Source organism: Oreochromis aureus, linkage group 1 (assembly GCF_013358895.1).
Source record: "Oreochromis aureus strain Israel breed Guangdong linkage group 1, ZZ_aureus, whole genome shotgun sequence".
Taxonomy (NCBI): domain Eukaryota; kingdom Metazoa; phylum Chordata; class Actinopteri; order Cichliformes; family Cichlidae; genus Oreochromis; species Oreochromis aureus.
In genome coordinates, this window is record NC_052942.1 from 20,824,443 (window position 1) to 20,838,404 (window position 13,962).

Here is a 13,962-nt window from a genome sequence, read left to right on the forward strand (position 1 = left end):
GCACAACATAGAAACTGTAAGTACAGTTAAAAAGTTTCATGCTTATATTTCTTTTCAGGAAAACATGAACATGAAACAATTTCACTCTTTTGGCTTCTAACAACAAATGTTCCTTCTCTCTTTTTTCCCCCCTCTTGCCCTCTCTCCATAGTTCCTCCACAGGTTAACGTCCTAACACCTCCTCCCCCACCCCCTCCTCCACCTCCTCCTCTTCCTCCCGTTTCTCTGGCGCCTCCTTCTCCTCTGAACAACGGAATTCACTACACATTTGTCTAGTCAGAAACATGAAGTAAGGCCTAAGTGCATGCTTTGCGGTGCTAATGCTTCTTGCTAATTCCCCCAAAACAAGGTGTTCCTACGCGCTTCGCACCTCGCTGCATGCTCACCGCGCCGTCGTGATTGTCGGAAACACATCTCCTCTAGGTTAGGGAAGCCCTGCCTCTGCTCCCATTATAATCAAAACAAACATCTGCAGGCAGTCTGCTCATCCCACTGTGATAATTGTGTGTAAATTTTTTTTTGTACCACTGCCAAAATATTTATGGATGGCTGTGCAAAGAAAGGGCTCAAACGAACACGACTGTTTGTAGCATTGTGTATAATTAACAAAAGAGACACCTTTTGATTTAGCACCTTGACAGTTCAGCAGTCAGCACAGCTGCATTCCTCAGCACCAATTAGCTCCCCATCTGTAGCCTGACAGAAGAAAATCTACATATGACTGTTGTTACTGTAAATGCACAAATAAAGCTCATGTCATTTCACTGCTTTATTAAAAAAACAACAACAACAACTTCTGTCCATCACCCAGTACTTGATGCCACAGATATTTTTATGCTATTTCCTGTTTAAAGTTATTTTTCCTGTACTAACCGCATCAGCCGTCTTTTGACAAATAGACGCACATAAAATAATCAGATCCCAAAACAGTAAATGAACACTCGCAATAACAAACATGTATATGAACTTTAACTTGCAGAGCAATGCAGCATTCATGTGGCGCTGAAAGCGTGGAATAGTTTCTTTTCAGAACTGCACAATGTGGATGTGAGATACTATCTACTCATGTCGCTGCATGCTTTCTTTATATTCTGGGTTTGCTTTCGGAGGCGAGCTTTAATGTGCAGTCGGGTTGGGAAAGTTAAGAATAATACACATGCACGGCACTTGTTTCTTCACAAAAAAGCCCTTGCATGTAACAGTTCACGTGTTAGTTTTAATCTGCATGTTGGGCAGCATGAAGTTATGCATGCACCGCGGTGAAGGCCCTGTTATTATCTCTCTCTGACAATACCTTTAATGATTGGCCTCTAACTGCCCTTTAATAATGTGCAGGTATGTTATAGCTTTAAAAAGCTACTTTTTAAGAAGAGACTGTTAAGTAACCCCACCCCAACATAAAAAACTGAAAAAAACTGTAACATTATCTCATTTTGTAGTTTTTTTGTTTTTATTGTGTTTCTGATATTTACTTTCCTTGTGCTTACTTTTTCCTCTCTCTCATCACTTCCCAGCTCAAGCAATTTCTGGACACTGAGGTGCTATTTCACACTGACAACAATCCACTGGGTTTTCAAAGAAAAGAGGATTTTTGTTTGATTCGGGACATTTTTATATGCAGCAACAGAAAAACGGTAGCGACGCCTTGACCTTGCTCTCTGAGGTGTATGCAGCAACAACTAACTGAGGTGTTTCAAAGCTGCTGAAAGCAACTTTCTGTAGAAAACCTGAGGACTTCGCTGTGGGAGCGGCTGTGCTTATCAAATATGGAAATGTCTAAAAAAAATGTTAATCTCATAATAGTAAAATGACATTTTCTACAAGTTATCGCACTTTTAACTGTGCACTGTATCATATTTTCAAGACATGACTGAATTGCTTTCTTCTTGCAGTATGATCGTAACTGGAAAACTCAAATGGTATGTGAAGAGCGAGAAGGTACTAAATGCGTCACGATGATAGTATTTTTGTCAACACTCAGATAATATTCTTAAACCAAACCACTTGATATCTCATATGTATGTACTTGTAGCACTGCCAGTCTCCTTTAGGCTTGCCAAAATAAATTTTATTTTTGCTTACATCAGGATGAAAATAACCTCGAACATATTTTTTGTGTGACTTGAGAAGGTCGAGCAATGGAAGTTTATAAAAAAATGTGAATATTAAAGTTATTAACACAACGTTTGCTTTGTCGCACGTGTTCATTTCATTGATTTTATTTCTGTGAAATTGGCTCGAATGAGTCGAGCACCACGTACAATGGCCTCAAGCTTCAGACTGCATACAAAAAATGTAAAAATCTTTTGTTTTTTCAAGGGAACTTTAAAACTCTACCGCAGTTTTCGCTCGACTCCTCCAGACATAACAAATACCCAAATGTCTGCTAGAGTAGGCTAAGGCACCCTGACACAGTGGGCCCCTGTGATGTTCGATTGTGCCTCTGCGGAGAATAGCGCAGTAGGTTAGTGCAGAATTCAGTGTCCTGAATCCAAACAGAGCATTTCAGCGCTTTCAAGCAGACTCCCGCTGAGTACGAGAAAGTGCATCAGTGTCCCGATCCTTTTTTTCTCGCAACATTATCTGGAGCTTATGAGTGCAAACGACTTATGAAACATTTCCCTTGCTGCATTAGTGGCGCAGGTCTTTGTGGCACAGCTGGCATCGCCTTTTGATGTTACACCAAATATCAAAACTCAGTGGTGTGTTCACCCAAACAAATCAGCCCACTGCAGAAATACCAGGGGCAAAGCTGTAATATGGCTGTAAAGTCTCTTGTACAGTAGCTGCCACACTATACGAGAGAGAGAGCATCTCCGAAGACACTAACGTTGTTTTAGCTGATGTTTCCTGTGGGATGTTGGTTTTCCTCCACAACTACGAGTTTGACAGAGCTGATTTTACCTTTCACATGTGAAAGAGTTACCTTAAAAAAAGTTCTTGCAGTGATGGACAGTTTATTCTCCACCTGTTTGAAAACCTCAAAAGGGAGGAACCGAGCACATTTTGTGACTTTAACTTTTAACCTACAGGAGCCTTTGGTCTTTATTTGATTTCACTGATGCCATTTATTGACTGTATCTTTATTCAAATCATGTACAAAGGGAAATTACAAAATATATCTGCATCGCTCCAAGATTCTCTTTGAACCTTCACATTGATTGCCGTGACCTATTAAACTTCATTCTATTATTTGAAAAGGGAACCAAACTATGGCATGCTCAAAGGAGGTGAACTTCCAATACAAAAAAAAGAAAGAGAGAGGCTTCTTGAAATGTTTCTTAAGTTCAAAGCTTTTTCCATCTCAAAAGGGCATTTTTAATTCCGTGTATTTTCAACCAAGAAGGTGGATACTAATAACTCTGGATTCTGAAGTACAGAATTCATATCTTTAAATCATGAACTACGTCTCCATTGCAATTGTAAAAGAAACCTCTGAGAAATGCATGTGTTGAACTTCAGATTCAAAAGGAAAAATAATGCAGAGAATATGTTTTTAAATGGAAAGCTCAACTGCGCCGTTATTACCAAATACTGCAGTTTTCAGCACAAATATTTATCACGTTACATTTATCATGACTCGTCCCGGTGCGGCCGCTGCGTAGGATGTGATGCGCACACTTTGCCCTCGCCCTCCTCTGCATGGCGAGCCTTTGTGTTGCAGCTCCCTCCCAAGTGACATCTTTATCTTTAATTGGAGAGTAATTACTTTTACTCATCCGCATCACAGTGTGCTTTAAAAACACCTGAGAGAGAGGGAACGCACCCCCCACCTACCCACCCCACCCTCCAGCAGCTACATCCTTTCTGCTTCCATCTTGATCCTCCAGGATCAGGGCCCCACAGAGCACGCTGGCCCTGGTGGCTAGAAGACCAATCACATCCACTGTTCTGCTTATTTTGCAATAAGATGGGATGTTTTCCCCTCCTCTTGCAAAAAATTCACCCAAGACCCTCCACCGAGGATTGTGGCATTTCCATGTATTGACGTTTGGCTGGCGGTTCATATACATTTGTTATTCTATGCTCTGGACTTCAAAGAGAATGAAAGAGGGCCTATTATGCTAATTGGGTCCTGTTCTGTTAAACGCAATCAAGGCCTCCCGCATTAATCCTTTACTAAATACTTACTGGCTTCAGAAGTGATTTTTTTTTTTCCACAAGAAGAAAAACCGCTGCTCAGCGTCCTGACAGAAATGTTTGCTAGAGAGTAGCTTTTATACAAGAAAATAAAATGTCTCACTTAAAATCCAAACGTAAAAGAGCCTCGCGCGAGTGTTTACGCTGCTCTTCAGATGACATTGATTAGGTTAAGGCTTTGACTTTTTGTTGCTTTTTTTTTTGAAAGGCCTTTGCTTGAAAGAGAGAGAGCCTCTTGACACCACGTTGAGCAGTCTGACCTTGTTCTCAGGTCTGTGTTGTTCACTACAGCGCACAATGCATTTGTAACATATTCATAGTTTTCCTGTGACATGAAGAAGAAAGGAGAAATCCGCCTGTGATTCCCAGTGATACCTATTTCAATCACATAAATATTATTGTTATAGTGAATAAGAATTAGGCTACAGTGGAAAACCCAGCTGCTGCCTCCTTTGCACACTGTGGGGATCCGGATTGTAGTCCAATTGTACAAATACAAAACCAAGAAAGCCCATGCAATAGGTGCTTTGATTTCAAAATAGTATTTTATGCTGTTTTATCATTTTCAAGTTCCACATACGGTACATTTTTTAATATGTAAGAAATGGAATTTGTTGAATAATTGAAGAGCTAGGAATCACTGAATATTCTTCCCAACGTGTGTGCACGCTATAAAAAGAATAGAGGGAAAGCTGAATAACATTCATGCTGCACCGCATTGGCCCAGCTTTCCTCAAAAAGAAAACAATCCCTATTTTTGAATTGTTTTATGTTGAAGCCACTTTGTTAGTTTTGTAATGTTTTTTTTTAAATTATGGGATCATCAGGGAGGTACAAATATTTATTACGTATTGAGTCATTTCTTTGTTGGCCTATTATAGAGAACACAATTCCTCCAACATGAATCATTAAGTGAATGTTGAAAAGGTGCTGTGTTACGCTAAACAATGAATTAATCTCATGTTTCCCTAAACGGAAAGCTTTTACAATACCTACAGTGAATTGGGTTTTTGTACGTAAAAGCAATTACTTTGCAAATGAACCAAATGCCCCTGGGCTTCGTCTTTAGTCTAGCAGCTCCATGTACACATACACACTTAAATAAGTGAAATTTACTGCATTAGTGAGAATGCTGTGCATCTTGGATCTTCAGAGCCACATAACAAAAAAATCATGACATATCACTATTTAAAGTAAAAAAAAATCTATCAGCATTAAAATGCGAGGACATTTACTTTGCAGCTTGAAAAATGAGTTTTGCTGAAAGATATAATAGCTGTGGAAAAATTAAATTCTTCTGAGTAATTTGTGTTATACTCGCTCGCATAACCGGATTTCTGACTGTACCTCAAATAAGACAGTGCAGGTAACGTGTTCAGAAGAACTTTAAATATACAGTACCGCACATCACTGACCATTATACATGAGTTTATATTTGTTGTATGTGTACATTTGTAGCGTTGTTGGCACAGGCAGCGTGATGATGTCGCTCATCACTACATCATTAGAACTGGCATGTTGCACTCCTTATTTCAACATGATTTATCAGGGGTTCGCTGTTAACTTGAAAGGAAATATTAGATCCTGACTAAACTTTGATGAAATCCAGAGTTACAAGTAAGAGATTTGGGTCAACTAATGAGAACAGCGCATCCCACGTTGCAAGTCCAGTTGGGATAGATCATTTGCATGTATGCAAATAGTGTTTGAGTTAATTGCTATATCTGGCATTCAGTAAGCTATGTTGGTTGCACGGACACTGGTCGCTTACAGCTGAACCTTGTCGTCGCTTTTAACTGATCATATTACCAATGGTAGGTAAGGGTCTTAGTCACTGAAGATCTCCTTACAGTTTCTCACACATTTACACTTTTTATAGAAGACAAAATATAAACTGTATTAATAGCTAGAAAAGAAACATTTAAAAAATTAATAAACTGTATTCGTTGCAACATTTTGGAGTCACTTACTGGGCTCATTGTCATGGAAGTAACAGCTGAGCAGAATTACCAACATTTACTTTTTACCTAGACCACCAAACCTGCATGCACAACTACTTGCAAAGTGCATTAAAAATGAAAAGCAAAGGCATGTCTGCACATTTCTGCCTGCACATTTCTAAATGTAAGATGGATTAGGATTATATGAAGGTGGCACTGTTTAGATTTTTTTTTAAAAATTAAAAATAGGGCTATATACTACATTATCAAGCAAATATTACCCATTTATACACCGGTCATAATCAGATATTAAACAGGACATCAACAAATGCTTAAAATTGCTGTGTATCTATGTATAACTGCAACAAGCACTTATTGTCTGTGCACTGCTCATAAATATGGGGTTAAAACAAACTTGTATGTGTCAAAGGAGATCCCATGTCCAGAGACAGACACCTAAACTGCCGTAGAATGAAAAGTAAAAGGTTTAAAGTAGAACTTTTAAAATCTTCTTTTGGAATTTAGATAATTATGGCTCCTCATTGAGATACTAATGACTGTATTCCTAAGCATGAATCAGCTGCACACCTTTGAAACCTGCTCTGGTTGCAGTGTAATCAAAGCAGCCCCCCCCCCCCCAATCCTCACTCACTGACTGAATGGTGTTCTCTAATTAACCATGCAGAACAGGAGAAGAACACATGTTAATTTAATGTAACAAAAATGTTGATTTTCATGCACTCTCCTTTTCAAATATTTATGGGCTAGACTTGAATTTCAAGATGCATCAAAGACTCACAGGGTATGCAAATGTGTCTGCCTTACCCCCCAACAAGTTGGACTGTCTTTTGCTCTTCACGCAGGCTTCGCGCACTACCATCTGAGCTATAAAGAGGAAGCCATTACAGTCACCTCTGTAAAAATAGCCTATATTTGTATTTAGAGAACTATCTGGCACTTGCGGGCACCTGTTCAGCTGCACAATCATCTGTCACTGAACAGAGCAAAGTCTGGAAATAAATACACGTTAAACAAATGTAATGACTCATATTGTTTTGCACCTTTTTTTTTCTTTTAACCCTACTCACACTGTCACTTTTGAAGCAGCAACAATGGAAACCAGTGGTAATGCCATTGCACTCCTTATTGCCGTTTGGTCAATGTTAACCAAATAAAAATTGAACGTCCAACTTTAAAAACAAAGATCAATAAATAAAATAAAGGTGTTTTTCCTAAATGCACTGATTGTCTCTCTTTATAGAGTTTTTCTTTTCTTGCAGGTGAGATTCACACAGTGACCAAAAGGTGGCGCATGAGACACATCCAACACACGTTCAAGTGCAAGCGGTGAAAGAAAAAACTCCGCTCCTTAAAGAAGGTACACTAACAGCAGGAACAACACAGAATCATCATGTATGCATCCGGAAAAACACGGTGTCAGACTGTTATAGGATCATGTGCTATTTTATGGTGCAAAGCTTTTTACTCTATATGATTTTTATTAAATTTGGTGATGTGCATCAGATCGTTGTAGCTTTAGAAGAGGCGCTCAGGTTAAAAGTGTCACAGTAGAAAAGTTTCAGTGTTAAAGGTAAGTCTTTCTTTCTTTATTCGTAGCTAAATGTAAACTTTGACACTTCGCACACTGCCAGAAAAAAAAAAGTTAATACTTAACTTGCAGGCTATCAGTGTTGTAGAAGTTCAGTGGAGAAAAGCGTGCAGTGTGTGCATTGTAACGCGCGCAGGAGGATTTTGAAGGTCTTTGATGTAGATGTGGTGTTGGTGTGTTTTGCTTCACCTGGAACAGCAAGAAAGAGAAAGTGAGACGCTCAGGACTCGCATCTGTCGCGAAGTTGTGCTGGTGTATTCTCTCTCTCTCCCTCTTTCTCTCCCTCCCTCTCTCTCTCTCTCTCTCTCTCCTCTGTCACTCTCTCTCTCTCTTCCTCTGCTTCCCCTCCTTCTTTCAGCTCAGCTCATGTCATTCTGCAGTTAACAATCAGAATTTTCTCCTGCTGTCTCCTGTCTTTGTAAGTAACTTTCTCATTTCTATTATGTGACACTTATGGCATGTTAACCAACAGACTTCTACCTTTTATTAATATTATTATGATTATTATGATTATTATTTGTATTTTCTGCTGGTCAAAAAATGTTGCTGATGTTTTTCAAAGCTACAACTTTCCTGTCAGATCTCTCTCTCCTCTTTTTTTAATTTAATTTATTTTTTTAATATGTGCACGTTTCTACCGAGATTCCTTTTTTGAATGATAGCTGTGGGCCTCATCCAAACCCAGCTGATTATCTAAAACATATGCTCTGTTCATGACAGATAAATTCCTCTCAGTAAAATCTTCTGTTATTGCAAGTGAGGGTCTGCCTGTAAGGTCCCAGTAGCTGGATTTTTGCCTTAATGTCAGATGTCAACTTACGTTTGCTGAATCTGTTTAAAAAAGGAGGTGTTTTGTATTTCAACTGTATCCTGTCTAACCTGCTAATCAATAGCTCTGCGTTAACGTACTGATGGTACATAATGGTTATTTTATTTTTAGTTTCTGTGTTAAAACTTAACAACAAATACACCAAAACTACAGTAAAATGTCGTTTATGAAAGTAAAACTTAAATGTAACGCTGGGAACAATTTTCCATTATTTTCTAACGTTATACTGGTCAATATATAAATTTGTGTGTGTTTGTTTTTAATTATTTACAAAATAATATATACATGTATATCAAAATTCTGAAATTAGTGTGTAAATTTAAACAGTAAGACTGTCACCGACAAGTCTTTTATTTTTTGACACGTTTTTATAAAATGTAATAATTCACTTATGTTCCAGTAAGTATATATCGTGACAATACTTGTATTTACTTAATTGACTGGCAAGAAATGCGCGTATGATGAAATAAATAAATAAATAAATAAATACTGTTCTTTTAAATCTACACAAAAAAATCTAAAATGCATAATGTGAGACTCGGTCAATTAAATTAGAAATAATCTGAAGAGGAAGAAGAAGCTGCAGCCTTCTGGATGGTGTGAAAATGAAAACTAGGCGTATAGGACACCGTGACAAGCCATAAAGAACACCGAATCTAATGCTGCTATATTTTAAACGGTGATGTAATTCACACAAATACATGCTGTTGTATCACAAAACTTAAGTGAAACAACAACAACAAAAAAACAGCCTATCGCTTACCCGATCTCGTCACCTATACTCACAGATGACCGCATTTTCCTCTTAAGAAACAATAGTAATAATAATAATAAACTTTGACTGAAGTGGGAGGGGTCGCTGAATTACTCGTTTCCTACGAGACAAATGAAAAAAAAAAGTGTCACTGAAGAAAAACTCTGGGGTGGAAAGGTCGCCCTTAACTTTTCAGTTGTTGTGTAGCTTGTAAGTGGTGTTAATTTAAGTAAGCTTATTAAACTTACTAAAAGCGGGCAGTAGGCTAACAGCCATCCTCCCTGTCTCCACTTTTATTTCGCCACCTCTCTCTCTCTCTCTCTCTCTCTCGCTCTCTCTCTCTCCCGTATCTCTTGTCTGGGAGGAGGAGGGGGAGTCCTGCCTCTTTGCCTTCCTCAGATCAATGCCCTGGCCACTCACTTTCTGATGTTGCACGACGGGAAATGCTTTGAATACTTGCGACATGGCTGCGCGCATTGATTGCCAAGATTGACAGCAGCTCTAGCCATCGTCTTCTCTTGTCTGAGTGTGTGAGAGAGGGAGATAAAGACCAGATAGACGGTTAACAAAAGGTACTTGTAGTTTTGTACAACTGAACTTCACAGAGAGTGGACGGGATCCCCTCCTATGGCCCCGAGTGAGCAGACTTAAGTTTTCGCTCAACAGATAGCTCGGTGATCATTTTCAGTAAAGTATAGCCGAGACTAGTTGCTGTTCTTTGCGCACGGGGAAGGACACAAAAGTAGGCAATCATCAGCACGGCTCACACCAACAAGGTAAACAACACGTTTTCTCTACTTTTCCAACATGCCTCCTTCTCCTTATATTTCCACCTTGTGTTTAATTGCTGATTCCTTAAAGGCGAGCGCGCTGTCAGCGCGAGCGATCGCACAACCTTGCACGCGTTTTGCTTTAAAACTACTATTATTATTTTTTATTTTATTTTTTTACAAAGTAAACTGTGTGCAAAGCTTTCTCGAGTCAGTACATTTTGAGACTCGGAGAATGACTGTCAAACTTTAATCACTGAGACTGTCTGGTGCGTCGCTTTCACCCCAAACAAGCCAAGTCTACACGCGAGACGAGAGTGGCGCGTGAAGTGCTGGTTGGAAGTGGCTCTGGTGACCTCGTAATTCGTAAAAAGCGCGTTTAACTGAACTTTATCACAAGTAAACTCTGCGGCAGCCCGATTCATCGCTCGGAGCTTTGAAATCATCTTCTTTTTCTTCTCCATTTCAGCAGCGGGGAGCGTGCGGGCGGACTCAGGCTGCACGGTGCAATCTGCAGCGCTTAGACCAACCCCGACCGCTGCCACCGATAACGTTTCAACTATCTATCGTTACCGAGTGTTGATTCTTAATCAGCTATTAAATGTTTGAGGGTTGGTTGCGGTGTTCTGTGCGTGTTTACAGCGCCCTGTAACTTTGTTCTGCTGGTGGCAGTTTCCCTTCTGTCCACAGAGCGGTACCGTTCATTGACAGTGACGTGCGCCCCGGTAGGTTCCTGTCCACATGTGAGGTAGACAAGTTTATTTGAACCTTTCGCTTATGTCTCAATATACCCTCGTGCATCCAGAACCTTTGTTGCCTGAAGTTATCAGACCCCCACCCCTCTTTTTTTTTCTTCCTGTCCGAAACCTCGGAGTTTCTTGAAGCCGTGCAGCCTGGGAATTTGCTCTTCCTTAACTTTCTGCGGGGGTCAGGGGAATTGACCCCAAAAGAATGCATAAGCCATAAATTAAATTCAACAATCGCGGGGCTTGTCCATTTAGAGAAGATGTACTCGAACAGACAGTTTTCCATTTAAGCCGAAATATCTGAAGCTCCTCGCTCCCGGGATAAACGGAACAGAAGTTCCATTGTGAGAACTGTACATGTGTCCATTAGGGGTTGTTTTCTCGCCTTTTACGTGTTTGTTGCCGCAAGACAGTTCCAGCAATTAATAGTAAGGCCTTCCAGTATAAAATGCTTGTTTAGATATTTTTAGACGCCAGATTTTGGTCATATTTTAGGACACTAAAAAGCACTTAAATTTCAGACACACTACTCATTGAGGAAATATTTATTTTTACACGCACTCAATTGATTTAGCAGGTTTATGATAAATTGAGGATTTCCTAAAATATCACTCCCAGATCATTAATTTCGGCAGCAGCGGGTATAGAGTGCCCCCTCATTTTAAGACGTTTTCCAAAATTAGACACACTCCCTGAGTATATATATATATATATATATATTAAAAAAAACAGCACTCTGAGGCTACTGCGGGACTTCTAATAACATTTTAATAAGACGGGAATCCACTATGACAACAGTTTAAACCCGTTTTTTTCCTTCTTTTTCTTCTTCTTCTTCTTCTGTGTATTCAGCACCGAGCACGTGCATTTTTCGTCCACACAAACGACACACCTGTGGCTAATTAATGAGACTGTAATTAACTCCGGCATCCCCCCACTTTTTTTCCTTTAAGTCCTCAAACCCAGATAGCCCGCGCATTACTATTATTATTTTTGCCACAGTGATAAGAACACTCGGTAGTCCGCTCCTCCGCCCAAGTAAAGTTTTTAGTCCGTGTGGCATTTTGTTTTGAACAGTTGCTCTTACTGTGGCTGTTTACGCACGTTTCCTCATAAGGTAAGCCGGTTCTGGAGACCAAATGCAAGTCTAAATGGCACATTTATAATTAGACTGCCCATTCAGCACATTGTCCTGATTGCTATACAGGGACACTCGGCTCTGTCTCTATAAGAGTTTGTCTCTGACGGCTTGTGCAGCTCAGCGTGTCGCTCAGCAAAAGAGCGAGAGAGGGAAGAGTGAAAAGCGGTATTAGAGCTCTTTGATGCAAGCCGCGCTGGCTTTTATTGAACCTTTCTCACTTATTTTTCCACATGAGAACTACCGGCAACTTAATTAATGACCTTCTTACTTTATACGGTCCTGTACAATTGGTACATGCAGCTCAAATGTGCATTATACTCGAAGAAATGTGAAGTGTAACTGATTTTGGCAGTGTGATCCCCTTGAAATATTCACTGTATTTCTTTTTTAATCAATACTGCCACTGACATGTGCGCATTTATTTCACTGAAATTAGAAACAAATCTATTAAAACTCAACTAATCTGTTTATTTTGTATATTTCTCTGATACATAATACAGGGCAATAAAACCTTATGTCATGTTGCCTGGCCTTGCACCTTTCCTGTATTTTCAAAGACTAATCTGCGTCTGGATCTTGGGGTGAGACTTGAGCTTTTTTGCAAGACTGAGAAATAAGGCAACATTTCCCATCTGGACTCAGCATAAGATATAGGGTCGCTGACGCTGATCTGCCAGTAAGTTCAAAGTTTTTTAGGACCTACAGTTTGGCATGAAGGGAGGAAGCCTCTTGCCTCAGTAGCTGCTGCTCTGTCCATGTCCAGTGTCTCCAGTATTGCATGACATGGTGATTTGATATTTATAAATTTATATTTGTTTTACTGAGTGGAAGAGAAATCATGAGGCCATTTTAAAACGAGTTCAGACTAAAAACCACAAACTGAATAAACCTCAAATCTTGCCTTTAACTGCCCTCATACACAGGTAGGATTTTTTATTATTATTATTATTATAATTTAAAGCTCTTGAGCCAGCAATTGGTGGGATCAAAGAAAAAGATGGGAGTGAGTGAGAGGGAAGGAGGGCGAGAAAAGGGGCGCTGAAAGAAATGTGCTTCATGTGATGCTGTGAATATTAATGTCTTGCTCATATATGTGATTATCTGATTATTAACGGTTGATTCTGTTAACGCAGAGGGTACATTTGACATAACTGTAAAGGGGGGAAAAAAAGAAAAAGTCCCCGTCTCAGTGATGATATATCTTACCCGTGTTATTTTATTTTAATGCTTAAAAACCTGTTATTTAACTCCAAGCCACACGCTCATGCAAATGAAGGTGCTGGTGTGTGTAGGTTTCGTTTTACGGCCTTGCTCTTCTGCAAACAGTCTCACTCGGAGTGTGTTCCCTTGCCAAACTGAATTCTTTAATGATATTACAACCAATTCCGCTCACGATAAGCTGATTTGATACGCGCACAAGGAAAATAAAATGCACTCGCAGCGACATATCTCTTTATTCGGGATGCAAATAATATTTTGCCACATGTAAACTGTGCAGTGTCGTGAATGACGATAACAATGTGTGTATGAGTGTATGAGCAGATTATTTCATGAAAAACTCGGGTTTGTAATGAGGTGGCTCCACTCGGCTCGAGTTCTTTAATTTTCCATTTCTTTTCAATTGTTTTTGTTGTGCTATTATGTTATTTATCCAGTGTGTGTGTGTGTGTGTGTGTGTGTGTGTGTGTGTGTGTGTGTGAGAGAGAGAGAGAGAGAGAGAGAGGAGGGCGGGGGGCTTTATACCTTGGCATGCCTGCATACATGTGGACACTCTGCAAGAATGGCTTTACTCTTGTAACAGATAAAACTACTGTTGACTGTGATTTGAAATGTCAAAACCCAAAAAGTCACTACATTTCTCTCAACACACATATCATCACTGGGACTTTGGACACTTGTCTTTCCATTTGTACTGTTTTTTTTTTTGAGGGGGGGAGTGTTGCAAAAAAACAGCCATTTTATTCCAAGCGACAGGTCAAGAGTAGACTGTGGTCTGGGAAAGGGGAAGCTATAGAGGCAAAAGGTGGTTGAGG

General features: G+C 39.7%; 2 protein-coding genes across 17 annotated transcripts in view; both read left to right on the plus strand.

Annotated features, from left to right (window-relative positions):
• The window catches only part of plekha7b (pleckstrin homology domain containing, family A member 7b), an 82,086-nt gene extending 79,911 nt beyond the window's left edge, over positions 1–2,175 (plus strand). For 7 of the 9 annotated variants that reach the window (XM_039610248.1, XM_039610267.1, XM_039610272.1 and 4 more), the window contains one exon: positions 152–2,175. In XM_039610248.1, coding sequence (XP_039466182.1) covers positions 152–276 — 125 coding nt within the window. In that variant the 3' untranslated portion in view covers positions 277–2,175. The remainder of the gene's footprint in view (positions 1–151) is intronic. The other 2 variants (XM_039610257.1, XM_039610271.1) reach the window with 2 other exon arrangements.
• A 5,440-nt stretch (positions 2,176–7,615) lies between these two features.
• Positions 7,616–13,962, plus strand: part of sox6 (SRY-box transcription factor 6) — a 129,071-nt gene continuing 122,724 nt past the window's right edge. For 4 of the 8 annotated variants that reach the window (XM_039610299.1, XM_039610330.1, XM_039610313.1 and 1 more), the window contains exon 1: positions 9,681–10,048. The gene's annotated coding sequence lies outside the window, so the exon portion shown is untranslated. Of the gene's footprint in view, positions 7,672–8,009; positions 8,108–9,680; positions 10,049–13,962 lie in introns of those variants that run through there. The other 4 variants (XM_039610309.1, XM_039610320.1, XM_039610311.1 and 1 more) reach the window with 3 other exon arrangements.